This window comes from Furipterus horrens, unplaced genomic scaffold (genome assembly GCF_987537825.1).
Source record: "Furipterus horrens unplaced genomic scaffold, mFurHor1.1.pri manual_scaffold_2, whole genome shotgun sequence".
Lineage (NCBI taxonomy): Eukaryota > Metazoa > Chordata > Mammalia > Chiroptera > Furipteridae > Furipterus > Furipterus horrens.
The window spans coordinates 41186935-41213980 of NW_028327172.1; the positions used below are offsets into that span (position 1 = coordinate 41186935).

The 27046-nt window shown below is 44.2% G+C and overlaps 1 protein-coding gene across 1 annotated transcript; it reads right to left on the minus strand.

Moving 5' to 3' along the window:
* Positions 1 to 23798, minus strand: OLFML1 (olfactomedin like 1). Its single transcript, XM_090267668.1, has 3 exons — positions 23263 to 23798; positions 21659 to 21947; positions 1 to 2124 (listed from the first exon to the last, which is right to left on the minus strand). Exons 1-3 carry the CDS (start codon positions 23386 to 23388, stop codon positions 1334 to 1336), a joined length of 1206 nt encoding a protein of 401 aa, XP_090123794.1. The 5' UTR covers positions 23389 to 23798; the 3' UTR covers positions 1 to 1333.
* Positions 23799 to 27046: the final 3248 nt, after the last annotated feature.

Below are 27046 nucleotides of genomic sequence, written 5' to 3' on the forward strand. Positions count from 1 at the left end.
TTCTCAGCCATATAGACTGGCATTTCTCACACGAATTGTAGCAATTATGCATGGCACCCAAAGGGTTAAACTTCAGCCACCTTCAAAGTACTCTCCATTTGATGGAATGTACCTGTTGAGGTGTTTTTTCTACTGCTCAAAACAGTTTTTTATCCTGTCAGTTTTGATGCCTTTTAGTGCTTCTGCTGTTTTTTGTTTCACCTCTTCCACATCGCCAAAACATGTCCCTCTGAGCACTTGCTTAGTCAGTAGAAACAAACAAAAAAGTCACCTGGGGCAAGATCAAGTGAATAGGGAGGGTAGGGCACGGTGGTCATGCCATTTTTGGTCAAAAACTGTGACTAGTCAGCGCAATGTGGGCCGGTGTGCTGCTAAATGACTTATCATGAAATGGGCAAACATGTTGAAAAAGTCTTCCAAAAAATTCACTGAAGCCGAACACAGCCTCTCACAACACCAGTTGGCACAGTGATACAGATGGCTTCCTAGAATACTTACCTAGCAGGGGAAGTCTGTATTACAAGGGACCCACCCTTCAGAAGGTAATTCCATTTTTGGGGGGGTTCCCCTTGTATTTGGTGTTTCCTTGGGCAATAAAAAAATTATGGGATTTGCAGTATTTTATAGCTCTAGCTTTTATTTTGTAGCTGTGTTACTTTGAATGGCTCACCTAAGCTCTCCTCATTTCTAAAATGGCAACTATAAAGATTTGTTCTGCATACAAGACTAAGATAAGAATTAAATTATGTAGCATAGGTACAAACAATTTGTACCTGGAAAGCGGTATTCAAATGTTAATGTGTTTACCTTATTGTTACATCTACCTAGCTTGGTAGAGAGGCAAAACTAGGGGCAATCGAGATTAAACATCCATAAAAAAACAGTCATTTAGTTGGGCAGTAAAAATGGGAGAATATAAAAAGGCATTTGTAAAAGAGAAAAGAGTTTGGGCAAAGGCCAGAGGAGAGAAAAGGCAAGGGTATTGGGGGTGGCCTACATATCTAACTGCTCGGAGGGTTGAGGTGGGTAGAGTTAGAGTAAATGCTAGTAAAAGGCAAGGCAGGAAGTAAGCTGGATCAGAATGTGGAGGCCTTGAGTGCCAGGAGGTTTGATGGATTGGAAGTTGTTGAAATTTCTGAATGACAAACTCTCATTTGAGCTCTTGGAAGATCCCTAAGGCAGTAACATCTGGGAGGATACATATGCATTCCAACTTCTAGACCCTATCACTGTGTGTGATTAGAGGGATACAGTACTGTAAAGGGGCAGTGGCCTCCATGTCCTGGAGAGCAGCTTCCAAGGCCAAGGCACTCGCCCTTCCAGATGTAATGTGTTACTTCAGAGGCTGCTTTCTCTTTATCTGGAGTTTGTAAATGATCTGGTTTCCATCATTCCAGGCATAGAGCTGCTTATCTCTGGCGTTGTAATGGATCATGGAGTGACTTCTTGGCCGCCTGGGAAAGAACAAGTTGGGCAGATCCTCCTCAGTGATAGTGCCCCGTGGGTCATAGACACAGGTGATGCGATGCAGGCCACGGCCTCCAGAACTATAGACCACGTAGAGAACCCCACACAAGAGGAACGCAGCTTCGGCATCCTGGCTTCCACATGGAGTGTCCCATGAGTGTTCTACTCCCAGCGTGCCAGGTTCAATTTTGGTGAGAACCAAATGGCCATGGATGCCTGGTCCTGAGTGGATGGCCCAGAGCCCGTGCTCATCCACAGCCAAGTCAATGTAAGTTGATGGGGAATGCTGGTAGACCAGTGCTCGGCCTGCCCCTCCTGGGAGCAGCATTCGATCTTCCACAGTCCTCCTCTGCAGGTTGTATTTGATTATCTCATTGGGAGTTCCATGGTTATGAAAAAACAGGAAACCTTTGTAGATCACTTGGCCTGTTCCCTGCCAGGAATGTGTTAAGATTAGCTTCCGGGGGCCTGGCTTGGTGCTATCCTCCATGAGTGCCCGCATGTTTGCAAATTCCCAAACAGTGTTATTTCTGGATCCAATTAAGAAATAAACCTTTGGAGAGTTGCTGACAGCATCTTTCATCCAAGAGCCATCTGTGTCCATAGTCTTCTTCACTATTTTCAGAGACTTTATGCCCATTAGCATGTTGTCACAGCCTGGCCAAACAAGAGAAAAAGGGAAAGTTACTTTATAAACATGGGATGTCTGCTTTTCTCCCAGATGGCTTTTTTATCCCCTTCAGTGTCTAGAGTGAAGTTATCACACATAGATCAATGACAACTTATGGTATGATTCAATGAATCAAAGAATTAAATGAATAAATGGGTCTCCACTAAGGGAGGTGCTTATCCACCTAGAAGAGTCAGCATTTTATTCAAGTCACGTTGTAAGTAACTACTTGCTGTCAGAGGCCCTATTCACTCTCCAGAGCGCTTGGGAGTGGACACAGGTGTGACTTAGGTGTGAAGCTACCTAATTCAATTCCATTTGCCAAGGTTTTATTGGGTTTATCTACTGTGTTCTTAGTGTGTAATGTTACCAGAACATTACTAAGTATTGAGGGAGGGTAAAAATATATATTTCTGACATTGTCATGACAAAGAAAATCATGCCTCAGTTAGGATAAGAGACACTTGGAACAAGTGTTATTATTTATTGTATTATTTTCCATACAAACAGCTGTAAGCCTTATTTTGCCCTACCATTTCATTAATTATATAAAATCAACCCTACACCTTGAGGAGATCATCTTCTAGTGAAGGATTCTGGCCCTTAAACTACTAGAACATTATAAAAGGTCTATTCATCCATTCATTTATTTATTCATGAATGCATGCATGCATTTAGTCAGTAGACATTGGATACCTACAAAGGCAAAATACTGACCTGGGTGTTATGAGCTGGGGGCACACTGCACCGAGGTGCAATGACAAATTAGGAGGGGTTCTTGCTTAATATGACTAACAAGAATATAAAGCTTAATGTGAAATTTTTTTACATAAGAAGAACAGAGAATGGAGATGTCATTTGAGGCAGATGTTAATCTGCATTTGAATTGGCCCTTGAAGGATGACATTCTAAGAGAGGTAGGAAGAACATTCCCGACAGTTAACAAAACCATATTTGGGAAAGTCCTCCAAGATGAGTGTTAATAAAGTAGAATCAAATTTAAACCAATACAAGCTAAGTACTTGATATTGCCTCAAACTAGATGCATAAAACAAAGTAATACAATAGATTGAAACCAGCTCTATGCCTGGAACCTTGAGGGTGGAGCTAAGGAAGATGGATTTTATTCTATTGGCAGATGGGGAGCTACTGCAGAGTTTGAGCAAGAGTGAGCAACAGTCAGGGCTGTTCAACAAGATTAACTAAGCTGGCAGTCATGCATGATGAGTACATGGGAGAGAGGCAAACATCAGGGAAATCAATTAGAAAAATGCTTCTATAGTTCAACCAGGATGATAAGGGTATAAACTAGGTAGAGGAAGGTGAAATGAAAAGAGGGGTTTACATTTTCCTAGCTTCTCCTTGCCACTTCAGACTATTATTCTTTCACTTTTATGCAAAGAAAAACACCTTTCTTCTTTGTATCTCAAGCTATTAACTCCTTCTGGTCTAAATCATTGAGTATTCTCCAGGACACTACCCCACATGCACTAAGGGCCTGAGCATTTCAACCTCTTCGTTTCCACAGTACCTTACTTTCAAACCACTTTAGTAACCTCCTCCCGTGGTCATACTCTGGATCTCCCCATCCTCCAGAACTGCTCCATGTTATCAATATAAAACTCTAATATCCTGCCTTCTGCAACAACAACATCTAATCCTTCCATTTCTCACTCCTTTGCTCTCACCTTCTCTGCTCTTTCATTGCCTCATGCCATCCAGTCCCCTGACCTCTACTTTCTCCCAGGCCATCAGCCCTCTCTTGGCCTCGCTTCCTTTCCTATCCATCCTAGGCCACTGTAATAACTCTCTGAGCAGCCCTGTCACCCACCAATCCCTAGTTATTCCACAATATTCAATAGACAAAAGGCAGTTCAAACATCTGCCTCTGCCCAGGAGAGTTGTGTGTTAGTGGAAACAAATCTCACAGTGGCACATATTGGTGCCACTACACATTACGGGTCTCCAAGCTCAGCTGAGCCCCAAATACAATACCGCTTTTCATGGTTAGCTACCCGCCCCCCACCTTCTACATAGCAACTATCTTAAATCCCCCCACAACTACTCCATCGTTTCCTTCATAACAACAGATTAACTCTTTGAAAAATAAACACCATTAGGCTCCCTTCACCTCCTTTCCCTCACTTATAAACTTCTCTGCAGTTGTTCCTACCCTTGTTACCCTCCCACACATCTCAGAAGAGGCCATGTCATTCCTCCTGTCCAAGACGAAGACATTCACTGTGCCCTGGCCTTGTCCTTTCCTGGCTTCTCTTAGACCTCCTTGATGAATTATCATCTCTCTGTTATCTTGACTTTCTCCTTCACTACGAGTTCTTTAGCTTATAAACACCTTGGCCTGCATTAAAAAACAATTCTCTCTCAACAGGTACCCTTTACTGGTTACTTCACTAGATTCTACTACAGAATAGTCTGTACTCTCTACTTTCTCACCTCCCATTCTTTCACGTCACCATAACTTCACAGAAACTACCTTTTGTAATGTTAGCGGGCACTTCTCAACTGAAAAATTAGGCCTTTTACATCCATATCCTACTTGACCTTTCTGTAGCATGAGATCATACTCAGTTCCTCCTTCCTGAAGATTTCTTTCTTCTTGATCTTTGCGTCACCACTGTCTCTGTGTGCCTACTTGTTTCTTCTCTGACTGATTATGGCAGAGACAATGTCTGTCTGTGTTCATCAAACGCCATTTCCTTTGCCTCATCCCTAGTTACACATTCGCAGCCTCCTTGGTAGTTAGGCTGCACCCACTGACCTGTGTTCTATCCAGCGAGATATGGACGGAAGTGGTGTAAGCCATTTCCACCTGGCCTTAAATATGCTATTTTCCAGAAGACCATAGTCTTAGAATTTTGGATCAAGATAAGATTAGTTCTACTGATCATTTCAGGAAAAGCAGGTCATCAGTTCTAGTTAAGGACTTGTCGGGACAGCTCTGTTAGGCAGTCTACTGTGAGATGAGTAGAGTCACAGAGGCAGGGAATGGTGGTCTTACTAGAAAGCCTGAAGGACCCTGTGGGTCTCTATCAATCCTGAGGAGTTCTGTATCATGGGTAGGAGAGGATGGTCTTAATAAGAGTATGGAACTCTATGGGTACCCCTCATTGACTGGAGGGTGAGGTGCTGGCCTGATAGACATGCCCATAACAGTCTCTCAAGGAGAACTGGGCACTCTGAGGGCTTCCTCAAGTCCTTCCAAAGACTTTGGTATAAGAAGCTGGATGTGCCAGAGGGCTGTCATTTTCTTCTTAATAAATGCTTGGGTTCTGAAGGCTAACTGGAGGTCTAGAGTTAGAGGACATGAAACAGGTGAAGGGAGAGAAACTGGACACAAGGAAGAAAGACGCACAGTCAGAGAAGTCTCACAGGTTCTGAGGTAAGTAAGCATTTCAGCAAACTTCTTACTGCCAGATGTTTGGGTAAAAATCCTGCCATACTTCCTTAATCAATTCGTCATCCACCATTATCATACCTTCTCTTTCCTCAGGCCTCCATCACACCCTTCTCACTTTCATATGAAGATCTTAACTCTTATTTCACTGAGAAAATAGGAGCAATCTGAGAACTATATCTCTTCCCTAAAGTACAGCAATAGACTCCTACATGGTGACCACACCTCCATCCTTGACACCCATAGTCCATTCCCAGCCAAAGGGATTTCTTTTTAAAATGTAAATCAGATCATGTCACATGTCTACTCAAAACTCACAAGTGACTTCCCATCTTACTGAGTAAAGCTCAAGCCTGCCTTCCGGGACATATGTGAGCCATTCCCCACAGTGCCTCTCTGGCCTTGTCTCCTGCAACCTTCTACCTTGTTCATTTTGTTCAGCCACACTGGCCCCCTTACTGTTCTTCAAATTGTGACAAGCTCTCTCCTGCCTCAGGAGTTGGACGCTTTGTTTCTCCTCTGCTTGCAACCTCACTATCTTCCCCAAGATATCTACATGCTTCCTCTCTTGCTTCCTTTAGGTCTGTTCTCAAATGTTCCCTGATCATTAAAGTTTTTTCTGACAACCTGATAAAAGAAAAAAGGCAACCTCTTCTCCAGCTCTCCAAAACCCTTTTACCCTAGTTCATTTTTCTCTAGAGTGCGTCTTACCTTCTATCTGGCCGATCATAAATTCATCCATTAACATTTATTGTTTGACTTCCTTCAACAGAATGTAAACTCCACAAGGGCAGGAGCTTTGCCTTACTGCGCATTCATTGCCACATGTCTTGCCCCTAGGATAGCAACTGGTACATAGGCCTGTATCGGCTGAGTGAATGAGTTTACCGCCCACCATCGTCGGCAGCCATCCGTCTCGAGAAACGATGGTGTAGCTTCTTAAGAGTCTATCTGCACCGCTGAGAATAGCTGTGCAGTCCGACTCGGGAGTGACACGGTACCTGTCTCCTCCCGTGTTGAATCGACATCTTGCGATGACGCTGGAGTGTCCTCTCCAGTGAAGCTGAAGCTACAGAGCCTGGGCAGGGTCATATGGAGGGTCTGCTGTTGCCCATGCAGCAGACCCCCCCTCTCTTCGCAGCTGAAGGGTCCAAGGGAAAGACGGAGTCAATACAGCTTGGCTTCAGGTGCGCCGCAGGAGTTGCCGGTGTTGACTACAACGTCAAACCGCCTTAGGGACTCCGGCTCCGGATTTTCTGTCGGGGTTTACTCCCTTAGCCTTTCCCCTGAAGAGGTATGCCGCAAGGCAGCGGAGGTGTTTTGGAGTCAGAGTTTTCCTTCTCTGATGTGCCCTGGCTGGAAGATCGAACCAGCGACACTTAGCTCGCAGGCCGACGCTCAATCCACTGAGCCAAACCAGCCAGGGAGACCGCCCACCAAATCTACCAATTGTACCTAAACCCATACTCACGGCCTTCCCTCCTACTCTTTCAGTGGTTCTAATCCCCTCTCTCCTACCCAAGGATTTAGCACCTGAAAAAAATCTCCCCTCTCCTGCCTCAATCGTCTCTCTGTCCCTATTAGACCATTCCCCTCAATAAAGAGAACTTTGAGTGTGGCTCCATTTCTCTGTCCCACTTTACAATAAACCCCTTAAAAGAGGACTTCCATCACCTGCAATTATCCCTTCAGCTACTCTAAGCTTCAGTTCTACACTGATTTGAATTCCCCTGCCCACTCCACTGAATCTGTTCTTGTCAAGGTCACTGACAACCTTCATGTTGACATACCCAAGGGACTTCAGCCTACTCAAATTCTCAGCAAAATTTCTTTACTTACATACTATCTCCCTCTTGAAACCCCTTCTCTTGATTTTGGAGCACGCCTTCTTGTGTTTGTCCTTCCATCTTCCTGGATTTCTTTCTTGGCATCCATTGCTGGTTCCTTCTCATCTTCCACCTTTAAGTGCTCTGTCCTCACACCTCTTCTCTTCTTTATCTGCAATCACTTCCCAAGTCTCCTCGTGCTATCTCATGGCTCTGAATTCCACACAAATTCTAAATCATGATGAACTTTAAATTTGTATCTGAAATGATGTCCTATCTTGATGTCTACTTAGTCCCGAACTCATTTATCCAACTACCTACTCAATGTCCCTACTTGGATATCTTCAAACTTAACCTGTCTAAAGCAGAACCCGTGCTTCTATCCCACAAACTCTCTTTTTATCCTTCTCTTCCCATTTCTGGCAATAATCATCAAACAAGTTTCATTTCTAGAAGTCATGTTTCATTTCTTTTCCTCTATTTCCCCACCACCAGCAAGTTCTCATAGTAAAGCTTACCCTTAAACTGTGATGTTACGTTTAAATTAAAATGCTCAAATGCATCTCTCTCACCCTCTTACTATTTCCTCTTCCTTTGTACTCCTGGAATCTTCTCTTGCTTAGACCATGAAAATAGTCTCTAATTTCTTTCCCTGATTTTACTCTTGCTTACCTTCAGTATCTTCTCTACAAAACCATAGGAGTGACTTACTTGAAAATATGAACTATGGGGCTGACTTACTAAATCCTTTCTTCTATTACTTTTGGAAGAAAATTCTAACCCCGATCCTGTTCTAAAGCAGCAGCCCCCAACCTTTTTGGCACCAGGGACTGGTTTTTCCACTGGAGGGTGGGGAGCAGGAGGTGGAGCTCAGGCAAGCTTCCCTCAAAGTCCAGTTCCTAATAGGCCACTGATTGATAGCAGTCTGTGGCCCGGGGATTGGAGACACCTCTCCTAAAGGCCATACATGGTATGGCTGCTGACTATTTCTGGGACTTATCCTCTACTCCCCTCCCCCTTGCTCAGTGCCTTGGGACTACATTGGCTTTCTTGCTATTCTGGGAGAATGTCAAGTTTGTTTCTGCCTCAGGGCTCTTGCACTTTTAATTCTTTCTGTCTTGAGTGATATTTTTCTTAATCTTTCCATAGTCTGCTCCTACTCATCTTTCAATTCAGTTTCATTATCATCTCTTTAAGAAGCTTCCTGAGACTACTGCACTTAAATTTAAAATGATGTCCTACAGCCTATAGTATATTTTTCTATATCCCTGAGATCACTTATCATATTCTGTAATTATGTAGTCTGCTTTATTTATTAGCTTATTGTCCTTCTCCCCCACTATACTGTAAATTCCACAAAAGCAGGGCCTTTGTCTTAATGTTTATAATTGAACCCTACTGCCCAACTCAGTGCATAATGGGTTCAGTAACTATCTATTGAATTAATGAGGAAAAGAGCTTCATTCAAGTTGATGTTTTTCTAGGGTGTAAATAGTGCTACATATCCGGAGCTGTGATCACAATCTTGTCTTAAGTAAATAATATGTGTAAAGTACTTTAAAGCTTTTAAAATACTTTCAAGTCCATTATTTCATTAAAAAATCTGACACAAGCTTCTTATCAAGGAAACCTACACCAGGAGTAGAAGGGAGGAGCCTTCGCTGGGAAGAGCTGAGTCCCAGGGAGGTCAGTCCTTTTGGTGGTCATTGCTGTCACTGTGTGCTCCTGGAAGCCCAGAGAACTTGCCTGGTCCCCATTGTGGCCAGAGCCTGGCTTTGGGACTGAGGTGTAGAAGTCTCTCAGCCATCAGCTGCCACCACATCCCCTTGCTGATATGCTTTGCCAGCCTGAGGGATTGCTTCCCTGTGACCTCTGGGTCCCCATTGCCCAGACGGGCCTATGTTAGAGGAAGCCAAACCCTTGGGGAAGGCAGGGGAGCCTCGGCCAGCTGGGGACCTGTGCATTGAAGGAGGAGCTAATGGAGGGTCCCCAGCCACACTGAGTTTGGGGTCTGCGGGCTGTGGCGTGGAGGAGGAGTGGGCTTTCACTGACCTGGACCCATCCCTGCCAGAGCCCAGTATATCTTTTTTTCAGTTTCACAAGCTCATGCTGTCTCATGCAAATAATCTGCTCCTCACATATTCTCTGGTGATCGCAGTGGGTGAACGAATGAGGGTTTAAGCCAGTAAGTGATCACAGATACCTTTAATGGGGAGGAGGAGGAATATTAGAGAAGCTTAGAAACTGTTCCTTATTGAAAACCAAGCACAAAGACTTGAGAAGTTAATAAATATCTATAAATACATATGATGTGCTTGGTACTGTGATAGGTACTTTATTTAATTTATCTAATTCTTACAATAAACCCAAGTGGTAGATATTTTAATCTCCTGTTCCCAAGTGAAAAAACAATTAAGACTTGGATAAGTTACTTGGATAGGTCACAGAGCTATGGGTCCTTGAGCTCAGTCTGAGCCAGGAGGCAGGGTCAGCCAGGACACCTCCAGCCGGCCCCAGGGACATGGTGGAAGAATGTGTATCTGTTTGGTGGGAAGGTGAAGAGTGGGTGAGTCTGGGTGTGCCTAGAGAGGGGTTGGGTGAGGGCAATGGACTCCCTGGGACCTCTTCACAGGCTGATGACATATGCCTGGACAAGGAAGCCCCCAGCCTGCCCATCCTTCTGGGAGGAGAGGCAGCAGACTTTCAGCCCAGTTGAGAGGAATTATGTCTAAGAACAAGGCACATTCAATGTCTCACCCATAAGAAACTGTTCATTTAACATACAAAAGTACAAGTTAATAGTTAGAGAATAGTCACAGGGATATAAAATGCAGCAGAGAGAATACAGTCAATAATATTATAACAACTATGTATGGTGCCAGGGGGATCACTTCATAAGGTATATAAATGTCTAATGACTATGCTGTACACCTGAAAGAGTAAGCAAAAAATTTTTTAAAAAATACAATACATCAGAAACTAACACAAAAATTCTTTCCCCTTCTACGCCTCCATTCTAATTCAGAGTCCCTGGAGAAATAGCAAAACAAAGAGAGTGTTGATAGGTGGGTTTGATCAGGGAAAGAGTTCTGGGGAAAAAGAAGCAGACTTTTCCACATGTGCTCCCTCCGCTTCTCCTTTCCCTTCCTTGGTATAGGACTCTGCTACTGAGAGTCAGAGCCCTGAGGGGTCTGAAATAGGTCGCTGGTTCATTAGTGTTTCCCTATAAGTCTCTTTGTCAATCAGCCTTAGCTGAGCTTTTCCAGCAGTAAAAGGAGGAGTTTAGGCTGGATGCTTTCTGTAGTTTTTTCAGGTCATATATTTTATAATTTTTATAAATTCCTCTTGTTTTGGAATTTGGGGAGAATATACTTGCAGTGTTTGAGTAAAAGAGTAAACTGAGATGCTCTGCTGTGCTTCTCTTGAGAAGAGATAATTAGCAGGAGGAAAAGGAAGGATAGGAAATATGTTTAAGACCTTTGAGTTCAGCCAACATGCAAATTATTTAACAGAGACAATGACATGCAAGGTTCCACCTGCAAACCAGAGAATGAAACTCGGTCCTTTCTCCCTCAGGCAGCATTGCAGACAAGCAATTAGGATAGAATCTGGCCCAAGGCCTCAGAGTGAATTCATATACAAAGGACCCTTATTTGAATTAAAAAAAAACAAAAAAACTTTCCCCCTTATTTAATGACAACACTCTCCAGACCTGGTGAGACTTGTCCTTCTGTAGAGAAGTGACTCAGTAGGAGTTATGTTTTAGAACATGGGTCAGGGTGTTGATAGAGAATGGACTGGGGGCAGGGGTGCGCAGAGGGGGCCACAGAGAGACAGGTGGAGTGTCTGTACGTATAATCTAGAGGAGAGATATCTAAATAACAATGACATAGAAAAACGGGTATAGATTCAAGGAATAGAAAAAGAGATGTCAGGTCTTAATAATGATTAGATGGAGGGAGCTGGGTAATAAACCAAACTCAAGGATAGGGTGACAATGCGTGAGATAGTGACAGAGAAGAGAGGACGGGTTTGCTTGGGAAGAAGAGTGCTCAATTCATTAAAAAGAAGAGAATTCCTGTAAAACCATAAATATTTTGACTGCCTCTTGAAATTCTGCTATAAAACTTGACTTTTTCAACCACCTGAATTGTATTCATATTAATAAACACTTGTTAATACCTATTGAGTGACAAGTACAATGTTAGAGGCTCAGCTGAGGAAGATGACATCTCTCGGACGAGTAGTTCATTGCAGTGCTTCAGGCAGTTACAACAACATTGTCAACGTGAACTTACTTGTTCTAGAACATAGGGCCAGTGCATGCTTTTTGCCCATAGAATAAATTTCGGGTATCTCAGCATGGCACTCAAGGTCCTTCACCTGACTTCTTCTTTTGTCACTTCCCCACCACAGTAGGGGGGGGTCACTAGTCACCAGACTTGCAGCGGCCTCTCAGAGGTTTTAGGCTTTGCTTGGACTTTCCCTTACCTTTGCTGACTTGGGCCACATCTACTTGTCTTTCAAAATTAAATTCTCAGACTCCCTCAGAGAGCTGGTTGCACTGTCTACGTCCGAAGCGTTCTGTGCAGCCCTCTCTCTTCCAGGGCACTTGCCACGCTGAGCTGGAATTGTTTATTCAATTTGTTTCCTTGCAAGCACTTCAGACAGAGACAGTGTCTGATTTTTTTTTTTTTTTTTTTTTTATCCACAGTGCCTGGGACACAATACATATCTCCCTCCTAGTCAATCTTCTACTGCTTACCATCTGAACTCAGGAATCAATTCAGTTCAGGTAACACAGCATTAATCAACATCCAAGTCTGCCATCCCAACTCATGCTATGCCAACTTAGAAATAAAATTGATTTGAATAGCAGGAGACGTGTGTGGACATGAGCAGGCCCCATTTCATTGTCTGAGTGCCTGGGTGGTATGAAAGAGGTCTCAGTGAGCCATAGGCGGTGGCTTTGCAGGGTTGTGAATCCAGGGCTTAAACAGGGCCTGAAATATGATAAATGCTCTAGATGTTGGTTTTGGTGAGTTATCAGAACTCTTTGGTAAATCCACGTCAGAGGCTTTTCTAGGTGTCCCGCACTAAAGTCAAAGTATTCCATGGCGCCCAGTACTGAGCCCTGACAGCTCCTCTTGATTGGTGATTAGCGATAGATTGTGAGGATGAAAAGTTGCTTGCATGGCTGTGTGTTGCTCGGCGACACTGAGTTGAGAACCTGATGGAGGTGCATGGAAGCTGAAAGCTGAGTAACTGGGTCCCGCCGGCTTCCAGCCTGGGGTCCCAGAGCTGGAGCCCAACACAGCCAACCTCCTTCACATGCCTCCTTCTGGAAGAGGCCAGCCCTTCATAACCCCTTACCTTAGCTGATTTTCCTCCATAGTATTTATAATCCTCTATCTGACATGTTACACCTTTATCTTTAACATCTTTACTATTTGACTCCCCTCAATAGAGTGTAAAGCCCAGGAGGGCAGGGCTTTGTCTAACTAGTTATATTCACTGCTGTATGGCTTATCCTGGAATACTGTCTGCCACATATTAAAATTTCTATATTTTAATTATGAATAAGGTAAATATCAACAGTTATAACCTATATCAAAAATTCTCTTTGGGGTCCTTATAACTTTTTAAAATGTGAAGGGTCCTGAGACTAAAAGTTTGAGAATACTGTCTGAGAGGATCCAGGCTGGTGCACACTGATGGGAAGTGAAGCACAGGAGGGGCCAGTCCTCTGGGGAATTTTTGATCACAGAGCTCCATTTCATATCAATTATCTGACAGTTGCAATGTTTAAGCATTCCAAGGTTTTAATTATGAACTTCCTGCTTTTATTTTTCTTTTAAAAACTTAGCTTTTTTTTTTCTTGCATACTATTTGTTCCCTCTGTAATATTCTTACCAAACTAAAAAGGATAGAAAAGTTTTAATTTTTAGGTGTGGTACTGCCATCCTCCCATTTGCGTAGTTAGAACACAAAGTCATTGAGACATGTCAGCATGGATTTGTCCTATGAGATAAATCTCATTTCATTCTGTTCTTGCCAACCTTTCTCAAAGTCCAGGGCCTGCTCTCCTGAACCTGAACTTTGCAGCAGTCTTCTCCCTGATTCTTCGATCTCATCTCAAAGCCATCAATCACACTAATGCCCAATTCACTGCTCTCAGATAGAAATTTACAAACTTAAAAACTGATCTTGATTACTGCCTGTTTCCAGAGTGTCAAGACCAAAAGCCCTGTAAATGCTATTAGAGGTTTCAGGGGAAGGGTGGGCTCTGGAGCTAGACTTGGAACTTGCTTTGGCCAAAAAAAATTTGGTAAAAGAGACCACATCTTGGTGTGCTTGTGCCCTCTCTCTCACATACCTGCCCCCATCGTGAGAACAAGCCCAGGTTCGCCTTCTCAAAGATCAGAGATCACGTGGAGATTCAAGCCATCCCTGCTAAAGCCACCCTCAACCAGCCATCCCCTGGGCAATGTGCCACTAGGAAACAGCTGGCCCAGACCAACAGAGCTGTCCAGCTGCCCTGGAGACTTCTGAGAAATAACCAGTGATTGTTGTCTTGACAGCTCACTTTCAGAGAGTGGTTTGTTAGGCAGCATCATGGTGGCAGCGGAGAACTGACGCGGGGTAGCGGTGAAGGGTTGGTGAGCAGAGATGAAGGCTGAGATGAATCCAATGCATCTCAGGGGTGATGCATACTCTGGGTGCAGCGGGAAAATGGGAGGCAGAAGGGCTGCGTGAAACACTCTGAGCCACAGTTTCTTCATCTGAAAAGAAGTCATAATTGTCTCCACCTAGCAGGGTCGTCATGGGCTTGGACAAGATAACAGATAAAAAGTGCTTAATGCACTCTCTGGCAAATATTAATAGTTGCTTCCACTATCTAATAAATTACTCCTCAAGGTCAGAAAATATTGATTCCTACTCTGTTCCACGCACTGCAGTAGAGTTGGGAATCACAGCATGAATAATGCAGGGATGCATGAAGTATATTCATGTTTTCAGAATAGCAGATAAGACCCAGCAGAGAGTATCAGGTGGATGGAGATAGGCAGCAGTGGCACAAGACGAAGCTGAGAAATGTTCAAAGTTGCTGTGTTCAACTGTTGACTTGCTATCTACTGTCACAATAAAAGTAAATACAATAAATATAGTACCTACACTATTCACAGTTTTTACTTAATCAGCAGGTATTACTTTCATAGAGAATAACATAACAAATTGTTTAAAGAAAGCTAGGTTAGGGTCAGGCTGTAAGGGCTTTCTTTATGCTATTTTATGGGGTTTACTTTAGTTTGTACGTTGTGGTTTTCATCAAGGTTGATACAGCAATGATAAAGTAACTCTAGCAAGATAATATTGATGGCAGTAGAGGAGGAAGCCTGCCCTGGAACAGCCAGAGACTGGAAGCCAGTTAAGAGGCTCTTGTAGGAATCAAGAGTAGGGATGATGAGAGAGTGGTACAGATGGAAAAAATACACTTAAGAGGTGTTCAGAAGGAAGAGTCTACTTGATATGGTACCTGGTCAGATAAGGGCCAAAGAGATGCCCCTGAGATTTCTAGCACAGGAGATGTGCATGCAATTCTTCTGTTACCCAAGAGAACCAGAGGAAAGAAGAGGAGTGTTGTTGTTTAAGAGTAAATGAAGAAAACTCAGGAATTAAAAATAAGGAATGTGGAGGAAGAAAATTGACCCTTCTAGACCAGGGTTTAAAAGAATAATTTAAACGCAACTGTTTGTGGGCAGGACTCATGATGAAATAGCAACCAATAGGATCGACATGGTGTTCCTAGGGGTCCCACAGTCAGATCAGAAGCCGCTGAGCCTTGTGGGTGTGCACCTCCAGTCTCAGGACAGATGGCTCCTACCCCGAGTGCCTCTGTGACAGGGCCCTCTCTCCCTTCTTTGCACACTCTGCCTCTCCTCCTGCAGGCCATTCCATACACTGTGACCAGAATGACCTTCCCAAATCCTCCAGCTGAGCCCGGGCGCCCCCATGCTTACCACTATCAAGCAGAACAGCATGAAGGGAGAGGTGTATGGTGGCATCAGCCTTCTTCGGATGAACCTCAGTTCTGATACCAATTAGCTCGGAGACATGGGGCAATTCCTTAAGCGCTCAGTGGTTTAATTTCCTCACCCACACGTGGGAATAATTATAAAACCAATATATAAAATGCCTAAAGATTACCTGCTACACAATAAGCGCTTAATAAACAATAGCTACTCCTATTTACGTTATTTTCATTTCCCACAGCTAGAAAGTGTGACCCGGCTTAGCACAAAGGAGCTTAGCTCGTATCTGGTTCTTTCACCTTCTCTCCAAGCCTTCCCCTTCACCTGAGACCTATTGAACACTAAGCCGCATTAGGCCTGTGTGCCTCCACTTACTGTTCCATTGGCTTGAAGTGCCCTTTATTTTCTATTTATTGGTTCTTTTCATTTTAAAACTGAGCTTGAGGATTACTTTCTAGATTCCATGGCAACCCTGACCTTGCTTAATTACTTAACGGCTGCCCCTTGCACTTCTGTGCACTTCCATCAGAACAGTCACACTTTGGCTTAGATGGCTACCCCACTTGGCTGTAAGCATTTCGAGAACAAGATGTTATATTGTACTATTCAGTGTTCCATCTCTAATGCCTGGCACGATGCCAGCATATATCTGGAATTCAGTTAGACATTTGTTGAATAAGTGAATAAATGAGTGAGTTATAGAGAGAATAAATGGAGGTTCACTGAACCTGGATCCAAAGGCATCAGCTTGGGGACCTTCTGTCAGTATCCATAGTGATGGAACTGGAGGTATCCTCATAGACCACAGGCCTTCCAGATGGAAGTGCAGTGTGCCCGGGTCTTTCTGCACACAGCACAGCGGCCTACTGTGCTCTCCTGGAGACAGTGCAGGATAAACTGCACATGTCCCTCCAGTGCTACTGGCCCCGTGGGCGCAGCAACTTCCGGGCGAAGAACCTGTGTGTGTGCACTCACACTTGTGTGCTCACCCTCAGTATCCTCCGTTGTGGTCAATATATCTGTTGCGAATTAGAGTTACACATCTCTTAATGCTTCATTCCACTCATCACAAACTAACAGAGCCTGGGACCTGGCTCACAGATATGTTTTATTTGGCTTCCAGTAGGCTTTTTGTTTGCTTCCTTGCTTTTATTTTTATTTCATTTGTTTTTAATGGCTTTGAATATGAGGCACGCACATTTATACTACCCGAATGGATCACAGAGATATTTAAATTTGCAGCAAAAGATTTCCTTCTTTCAAAGAAGATCAAACAGAAGATATGAATTATTTAATTCAGCAAGGTGAGGGTTACTTGAGGTAACTTGCATGCATCCTTATAATAAAAGGGCCTGAACTAAAACAGGAAATAAAATAAAATATTTTATAATGCCTTGTTTTGACTGCTTTGAGAATTTTTCTTCACAAGCTACTTACAAGAGATTAATACTCTTATCCACACAAGAATGCAACCAAGTGGAATTGGCAGAGGACTTTTGGTTGGATGAATTCTCCACCTGGGTATCTGAGGCAATGTGCTTTGCCATAAACTTCCAAATGCAATGCAGAATTTCTTTTTACTAATAAGAGTTAAATAATCAAAGACTTGGGATGATTTTCAAATATAAGTTAGATTTTATTCAAGTAACTTTCACTTACTGTATTCTAAAGTATGTTTATGTTGTGTGTGTGGACGTGTGGATATACACATGTACATGAATGTGTGACAGAGGGAGAAAAGGAGGAAGGGGGGGAGAAATAGAGTGTTTGTTTGTTAAAGTTAGGATTCTAAAAATTTTACATAACCCCTAAACATCCTTAGGATTGTGGCACTCATAAAACCATCTTTTCCCAAAGGGTTGGAGACTTGGGAACAACTCTATAGGGAATGGCTTAATTACAGAACAACTCAATCTTATTAATTATCCTCAGTATGTAGTCCTTCATAGTTGCCCAAGAAATATTTCCAGAATAAATAAAAACAATTTAGACTGACGTTAGAATTTTCTGGAAATCTCTCGAGACACAAAGTTGAATGCTTCCAAGGAAGTTATATTAGCCTTTCTCTATAGATTTTCCGAAAAGAAATTAAGAGTATATATATGGACAAAACCCTGCAATGTGACCTCTGGTGATTCTTCTTCAGCCCATAATCCCAAGGTGTTTGTCCATCCAAGAGTGCAAAATTGAGTCTCAGAAGTTTTAGTTTAAGTTCCGTAGCTGGTTCAGTTCCTGTAGTCCAAGAGTAGAAGACAGCAAGATCAAAGACTTGTAGGAAGAAAGTGGGTACAGGTAATCAGTGGCACCAGCTGGGCTGAGCAGACTAGGTTACCCTTGGTAGACAGAATTCTAAGACAGATCCCAAGATGCCCACTCCCTAGTGGACATGCCCTATATAATCTCCTCCCCTTCGGGGAGGGCAGAACCTGGCAATACAATGAGATTATAGCATAAGATAAAGCTGAAGAAATTTTGCAGATATAATTAAGGTATCAAATCAAGTTGATTTTGAGTTAATCAAAAGGAAGATTATTATGGGTGGGCCTGCCTTAAATCAGATAAAAACTCTTAAAAGAGGGACTGGGCACTTCCTGAAGACAGGCACTCTCCTCCTGGCTTTGAAGCAGCAACAAGCCATGTTGTGAGCTGCCCATGGAGAGGGGCAGCCTCCAAAAGCCGAGGACCCCCAGTTCTACAACCAAGAGAAAGTTAATTCTGCCAACAACCTCCGTGATCCTGGAAGGAAACCCTGAGCCCCAAGTGAGAATTAGCCCAGCCACCATCTTGATTGTTCCCTCCCGAGACCTTGAACAAAGGGTCCAGCTGAGCTGTGCCTGGACTCCTGACCCCCAGAAACTCTGAGGAAATAAGTGTGTATTGTTTTAAGCTGCTAAATCCGTGGCAATTTGTTACACAGCATTAAAAAACTAACATTAGGCATAGTTACTAACAGAAATGGCAAAAAAGTGGGGGATGGGCGCAGTATGTAAAATATAAAACAGTGTAAGGTAGGGGAACGAGCTGGCATTCCCACGTCTATCTCTGGGCCAAGAATCTCTGAAAATAATAGGCCAAGGAACACTAATCACACAGTTGTGATTGTTACAGGTTTTTCTTTCCCTAAACTAGGCTCTTCCATAGAAAATAGAAGCCTCCTCCATGGGAGGCACTGATCCAGAGTCTGGGAATACAGAAATAAAGATGTAATATACTCGTGGTCTGATTGAGAAGTCAACTACACACAGACATGTATTGTTAAAAGTATTAGTGCTCCCTTGGGGCACTGAGTGAGGTGCTCCAGGAGTTCTACGGGCCAAATTGCCTGGAGTCTGTGCCACCGCCCCTCCCCACACCAAGAAGTCTTTCCAGAGAATCCACAGCAGTTGTGAGTCATAAAGGGTGGGTAGAAAAAACAATATTTTTATTTTCAATTGCGACTGCATTGGGTAAGTTATAGGAGCCTAAAAAGCTGGAGGTGAGCTTGGGATACTTTGTGAGCGGCCTTCTCTATATAAAAGGCTAAGAGATTTGAATGAATTTTTTTATTGTTGCTGATAACTGATGATGAATGACAAAAAAAATTGTACTCAGAGGACTAATTTTGATTCATTCTGTGTGGTGGGAAGGCCTGCATGACAGCAGTTAGATTGTAGGAGGCAAGACCAGAGGTAAAGCAGTAAGAGAGCTAGTGCAGAATGTACCATGTTCTACTGACTCCTCCATCCCTACTGTGTATGTAGACAGGGCCTATCCAAGAGTGGGGGGCAAATGTGGTTGTTAATCATAAACCAAGTCAGGGCCCCAGAGGGAACAGGCATGAAAGGAGTAATCTCCAGAAAGCTGAAAGAGAAGTCTTCACTCACCATGGAGCTGGGAGAGCGGGTATTTCAGCCACCAGTGTCTGAGGGATGAGGCAGAGGACGAGAGTTGAATAAGCAGCAAGTCCAGACTCAGGATGCCTGCTGAGCTCAAGGTGGAGTGGAAAGGGGCAACTGCAAACCTTGGGGGGCTCAGGGTGTTCAGGGACCAGGAGCATCTCAGGGATCCAATTCAGTACAACCAACCATTCCGGCTTGGGGTCCTGCCTGAACCCCGGCACAGAAGTTCAGGCACATTCTAACTCAGGCCACATTAGCACCCAATCTTAGCCATCAGCTTTTTGGGCAGATTCCATTCAACCTCTGCTGGCTCATCCCAACCCTTTCCCCCTTCCCTCACCCCATGCTTAGCCCCAGTTGTTCTCTCTCAGAAGATGGTCCATCTCAAGACAGTTTCAGGGCCAAAAAGGAATACTCACTTGACTTACTTGATCAACTGTTTCCTATTACAGGTAAGATACTCTCCTCTCTGTCTTCTGACTCAGAGATAACATGTTTTCTTTTCTTTCAAAGCCTAATAGCCCCTCTCTTTGTGCCAACAGCCCTTCTATCGATTTATTCATTTGTTTACTTAGTTATTCACTAACAAAGAGTTGTTGAACATAAACACTATTCGAGGCACTGGGACACAGCATTGAATACGACATGCAGGATTTAGGCTCTCATAGAGCTGACATTCTAGATGTGGAGGTGGAAAATAAGCAGTGAGCAAATAAATGATCTAGAAGAGTTCAGACTAACAGGTGGTCGAAAAAAGAAAAAAAAAGTAGTAGAGTAATAAGAGCTCCAAAACTCCTCTTGGGTTTCCTATCTCAACATATTTCAGACCAACCATCCAATGACCTAAGTCACAACCCTGGGAAGCAACCTGGATGTATCTTTCTCACTCACTTTTCACTTTATTTTAAAAAGATTTTATTTATTTATTGCTAGAGGGAGGAAGGGAGGGAGAAAGAGAGAGAGAAACACTGATATGCAAGAGAAATATTGATTGAGGAGCTGTCTCTCACATGCCACCAACCAGGGACCTGGCCTGCAACCCAGGCATGTGCCCTGACTGGGAATTGAACCGGCGACCTTTTGGTTCACAGGCTGGCACTCAGTCCACTGAGCCACCAGCCAGTGCTCTTTTCACTTTTAATTATCAGTCACCAAGCCATGTGGATTCCAACGCTCATTGGCTCTCAGACCCATCTGTTCTCCATCTCACTGACACCTAATGCGGGCACCATAAATCACCATAGCTCAAATTACAGCAGCATTGCCCTGACGGGTCTCCTCTCTCTAGCCTTGCCCTCTTCCTTCATGTCATGATGCTGCTTAAAATTGCTCAGTGGTTTCTATAGTTTCTCAAGTCAAGTCCAACTCCCTTAGCATGCAAGGCCTTTCATCGTCTGGATCCTGCTGAACTCTTCGATATTACTTCCCCATTCACCTTCCCCGAACAGGTCCACTCAGCCGTATCTGCAGACCTACATGGCAGAGTGGATGTTCCCTCATACCTATGACAGGTTGTGCCCTCCGCACATTCCTAATTTCTTCGTTAAAAAATCAGATCAACTGTCCCTTCATTTAGGAAGACCCATGGAGTTCTTAGGAGGGTTACATTGAGAAGATGTGTGAAACCTTCAGTGCAACAACGGCATTCAGCTTATATCTTATTTCCCTAATAAAGTTTCTCACATTTGGAGCACATGCACTTGGCCTATACATCAAGTTTTCCCATTTGCAATAAAACCATCTCAGAATACAGGCTTTGGGGGAATAGTCTCCCTCATTGTTTTAATAAAATGGACTCATGTACAGGACATTTTCCTTCTTTTATGTTTTTGTTGCTTGCTACTTGTTATTTTAATTTGAACTCCTAAACATTATTCTTAATGGCCTGGAAGTGATTCTGATGGATGACAAGATAGGAGACAAATCCCCTGGATCACACCATCCCAACAGCTCTCAAAATAATAACGCACTGCAGACCCCGGCCCAGAGGGTGGCCTGGCACATTTGCAGCCTCTCCCAGAGCCCTGGGAGAATCCACCAACCTGTCACTTTCCCTGCAAGGATCTGGAACCACACGCCTCTGCCAAAACAAGGTCTATCAGGAGATGCCCCACCTAGGCTGACCTCTGACACTGTAGCCCTGACCTTCTATGGGGTCTTTAGGAATGCCATGTGAAAGAAAAAGCTGCTTTCTAAGAATGGGTTTTCGTTTGGACACCTGTTCCCTGCAGAGGCTTCCCCTCTCCCAGCACAGGCTCACAAGGGTGCACAACCAACTATTACTCTCCTACTCAGTCAGCACCCTCACCAGGGTCTGTGTCTCTGAATGACAGTCCCCTAGAAGGGTGCAAAAGACACAGCTCTCTTACTTGCATTCAGCAGAGTCTGGATCTTTTTCTCTTCTTCAGCTTCTTGGACTAGCTTTTCTGCCAGCATCTTGTCCTCTGATTCCACGCACATGTCGGCTTCTCGCAGGTACTCCAGGTAGTCAATCTCCCGTTGGGCACGTTCAACCCTCAGTGCCAGGTTGTCCACTGCGCTCTTATATTCACTGGTGTAGGTCTGACATTTTCCCAGCATAACAGATATGTTCTTTGATAACTCGCGGAAGTCTTGAACGTATGCCCTCGTGACTTGGGTACATTTTTGCAGTCCTTGCTTCAGTCAGAAAATAAATTCCCAAATTACTGCTAGTTATGGAAGTTACCCAAATAATATACATAGCTATCACTCATAGAAAAAGATTTTTTAAATACAAATAATCAGAAAGGGAGAAAAAAAATCACCCTTAACTTCTTAATTCAAAGTAGTATTGATACTTTAAGAAATCAGTTTTTAAGTTTTTTTCATGCATTTAGTCATAGATATATAAATCTATATCTTAAGACGGTGAGCAAGTTGGCACTAAATGTGGTGGTGGAGTGGAGTTCTGGCACTTTTAAGGAGGTGAGAGTGGGGAGGAGGTGTCTGAGGAGAGAGCAAGTGAAGAAGCAGCAAGAGGCCAGTGGCCTGGGGACATGCCATCCACGTCTCCAGACCTCAGCCTGCTGGCGGGGCAACGCTAGGGAATGTGATGGCCTTGCTCTGTGGAATCATTTCACCCCGATTATAACTAGGTGACCAAATAATTTGGATGTTAAGATTTTTCAGGAAAATACTGAAAATAAATATTGGAGATAAGAGTGTCTGTGAAAGAAGATAAGTTATCATAATTTAACTTGTACAAAGGAAAGGCCATTAAATATGAAACAGTCAATGTCAACACCAGGGTCGTGTCAAAGGGTAGGTAGGGCAGAAGGTTACATTTGTCCATGGGAGACTAGTCATGCTGCAAAAATGTGGGGTTTTGCAAAGTTTAATGAAGTGGTAGCTGCAACATGTGGAGAAGAGGGGCCCAGATACTTTCTCTCTGCTTAACATTGCTGACATCTGCTCATCTCTAAATCTGAGTTCAGTTTGGCAAAGGAATCTATGACAACTTCTTGGCACAGCGATATCATGACTGTTACAATGACCTAATGGTTTATCATAAAAAGACATAAAGAAGAGCTAAAATTAGCTACCATCCTGACATTGTGAAAATGAAGAAAAAGTAACCCCAAGTTTTAATTTTCATATTTTAAAAGTTGAACTATTGAATAATAACATTTTGGACAGTTACCAGAATGCCAGGCAATGTTCTAACAGAATAATTTTTAATTAAATCTTCAGAATAGCTTTAGGAGGTACATCCGATTATCATCCCCATTCTACAGATGAGAAAACCTGCACGGAGGGAGGCCCTGCTCCAGGTCTGGGAGTGGTGCAGTCTGGACTCTGGTGCTCTAAACCACTACTGTAGCTTTAGCCATGTATTTATCATTTACTACCTGGAAAACTGCACCCAAGTAGATAGGGAAGCAGGGAAGCATGGGTAAGATAAGGTGACTTCCGGGAGGCATGTTCCCTCCTCAGGTGCACAGAGGCCACCTACCTCCATGACTCGAAGGCGCTGGTAGATGTAGTGCACCATGCCTGCGTCCTGCGCGCACTGTGGCGGGGGCAGAGGAGCAGAGAGGAACAGAACCAGGAAAGCAGAAGCTTGTCCAAGGGCCAGCATCGTCCTGCAAATCACACTGGGGTGGACTCTCCTATGCGGTGCCTCTGCAAGAAGAGTCAAGGGTCCAGGTGGTGGTCTTCTGGTTTCTAGCCGCTGCTGTGAAAATCCTCTAAAAACAACCGGAAAGCAGTTTGCTTGTTATTCCACCAGATGTGTGATCTCAGTTTGCAAGCTGGTGATCAAGTCCAGCTGTTGGCAAATGGGTCCCTGGAGGCCTTGCAGGCTGACTTGGGGTAGAGAGCTTCCTGGGTCCAGCATCTGTTGACATCACCCTTGAGACACACAATCCCTCCGCAGCCTAGTGGCTGCACCTTGTTTCTAGGCCTGGGTGAGTGTGCATTGGGGTGGGTACAGGAAGGACTTCTTCCCTCTCTCAAACTCTTTTACTTTTACTTTCCTTCCCAAGGAGATTCTGCAGTCCAATCCCAGCCCCGATCTAACACATACCACTCCCAGCTTCTCAAAGTTGGAATCTCAGTTTTATTTCTGGCAAAAGTTCCCAGGATCCTTTCCCAGAAGTCCTGTTGGGAGACCCCACCCCTCCTCCAGGCTGTCTTTGCTTTTGTGCAGCTCTTAAAGGCATAGCAAGGAAAAAAAGCTGTGATGTGCATAGGGCTGATTACCCCTAGGGGACAGGTACAATGGGCTGCAGGCCTGGCCACCCAGGCTGAGAGCTAAAAACATCTGAGGATCAAGCACAGAAGAGTTTTATTAAGATGCACAGCTGCACTTACTAATACAGTGATGCTTCCAGAGCTAGATCATCAGCAAATGGAACTCCCATAAGGAAACCCTTGACTTTTCTCATCCCTAGTGGCAGAATTCCCTTCACCTGTAGCTGCAGGCCAGGATTACATAGAACTCAATTCCTGCAGGCCCCAGTGCTGTTGAAGATAAATCACATTCTTAAGGCAAAATCTTGCAACTTTTGCCTTTGCTCTCCAGGCCTTTATTTATCTTAACCTGTCCTTTCATGTGTGGGTTCCAGAACACCCATGGTTCTTTTTCAATCACCTACCAAAGTAGGGAAGGTTGGCACATCTATGGGACTGGGAAAGAACTCTGGCCGGGAGTCAGAAGACCTGGGTTTGCATTTGGTCCCTTCAAGAGACACTAAAAGATTGAGAATTTCCAGTCTGGCCTTTGCCTGTCCTTGCCCCAATTAGATATTCTTCTCTGCCTCTCTCCCACAAACAATGGCTCCTCATCCTTAAGAACAATTCCTCCCATTTCTGAGAAGCATCTTTGAACTATTCCCCAAACTAGCTGATCTTCAGCCAGTCCTTCCTCTTAAATCCTCATAAAAAGTACTGCTTGACTCAGTCTTCTTGCCCAAGTGAGAATGCTCTTTTGGAAACTTCTCATGCCAGGCATTTTTGAATAAAGTCTTAAGCAAAAGGTGCTCTGATTGATTTTCTTCCCGGGTGCCTCAAGTCCTAATTTTGAGACTGTGACCTAAGGTGGGTAAGGTCAGTGGAGGAAATCTACGATTGTATCACACTTATCTTTTGTTAGATTTGTGCCCGGAAGAAGCGAGGAGTCGGGTGGACCAGTTCAAAGCCTTTATTGAGGGATGTTCAAGTAGGCGGGCTGAGTTCAAGCAGACTACAGCCCCAAGGGAAGGCATAGAGAGACTTTTAAGGGCATGGAGCAGACCCTCAGGGGGATGAGTCACACTGCTGGTCGGCTCCAGTGTCCAGGGTATAGGTGTTTTCAAAAGAACACTGTCCTCTGATTAGGGATGCCTGTCAGGAGACTTATGGCCCTTGTTCCTGGGAAATAATCAAGGGAGAGGGGAAGGGGCAGTGGGGGTGTAACTAGTTCTCAGTAGGATGCTGGTGGCTATGCCTTAGTCACCCCTGTTATAGGGAACTTCATGTTCAGGTGCAGGGCTGGTGACGCACACCTTTGTTTCAGCACAGGTCGGGGCTCAGGTCCTCCAAGTCCCAGTACATTCTAACGGCTTTGAGGGGCAGCGTTGTGGATAAACGTTTCCTTGGTTTTCTATAGCATGCTTACAATTATTTTTACAATGAAATATGCAGTCGATATTAATGAAGTCTAAAGAATTATTGGGAAAAAAAGAATTATTGGAGAGTTGGTGAACAGGCAGTAGAAGGCTTCGGGCTGCCTCTAGGGCTGCTGTGCCCAGTTGTGTACGGGGTATGCTCCAAAGAGCTGGGCCTCAGAGCCCTTTTGTCCAGTCCTGGCAGCCCCTCTCTCTGCCTGCCAGTGATTCATGCCCCACACCAATCTCTCATCAGTCACCAGCTTCGTAGGGATAAGCCTGGCCTCCCTGCTCTAACTGTTCCCACACGGTCTTAGAGAGCTTGACTCTCCTGATCCCAGAGGTAACAAAGCCCCACAGCTCGCTCCCTGAGGCCATTAGGATTGATGAGCCATAGGGCAGACCCAGAGTGGAAACCCCAGTGTTCTTTTTTAATCCTCATCCAAGGATATATTTAAATTGATTTTAGAGAGAGAGGAAAGGGGAGAAAAACATCCATCAGTTTCCTCCCATACTGGGGATCAAACCTGTAACCTAGGTATGTGCCCTGACCAGGAATCAAACCTGCAACTTTTTGGTTACAGGACAATGCTCTAACCAACAGAGCACCCAGCCAGGAATGAAACAGTTGTATTCTTGTGATCAGAGCTTTCATAAAGCAAAATTAAACTCACCTTGGAGATAGTAACAGCTTTGACTGACACAGAGTAGCCAACTCTGGTCATCTTCATTCAGAGCAAGCCTTTGTCAATGGGAAGGGGAAGATGGCTTGCTTAGCCTGCAGCTGGGATAAAATCCTTCACTTTTGCCTTCCTTACATTTAACCTCTGGCCTTGACCACGGCTATAAGCTCACTACTGACGGCAGTGACCAAGCATAGTGACCTCCCTTTTCTGCTTTGCAAGTGCCTGATCCTTCTGCTTTCCTGCCGAGGTACCTGAGAGAGGAACTTAAGCCCTTTGATAGACACCACTATGTCCTCAGTGTCCTTGGATCCAGGTCGCTGGTCCTTGATCTGCAAGCCCAGTCCTGAGTTGACTATGTTCCCTAAATGACCAATCAGCCCACAGAGGCCGATCTCGTCCAGCCTCCGCAGGAACTCCATAGGAACTGACCCCTGATTTCCAGAGCCTCCTCTGCTCCCAGGATCCTCCACTTTCCAGAAAGTCTGTGAGGAGGAGACCGTCTTCTTGAGGAGGCAGAGCCCAGCTCAACAGAATCTCACCTGGGATACTAGCATTCACCATTTAGATCTGAACAAGATATCCCCTTTCTGTCTTCTCCTCCCTTCTCCTCTCTTTTTCCTCAGCTTTTTCTCTTTATCTTTTAGTCACCCCTCAGGCCCCTACCCCCATCCTGATGGCTCTTGGCTTAATGTTATCCTCCAGAGTTCCAACCTTTTACAATAATTACATTGTTTCCTGCCGGAGTGATTTGGAACAGCCTCTAATTCCCTGTTTATATGTCTAGAGAAAGCGCTGGCTGATTTTATGCCAAAAGGAAAGCTCTTTACCATGATCTCAGCCACCCCCTCTTGCCTCAGCTCTTACCATCCCCCGCATGCCATCGCCACAACAGCTGCATCTAATTGTCCCCAAACTCCCTAGGAAATTTAACATCCGGGCATCTTTGCTTATGTAGGTCCCTCAG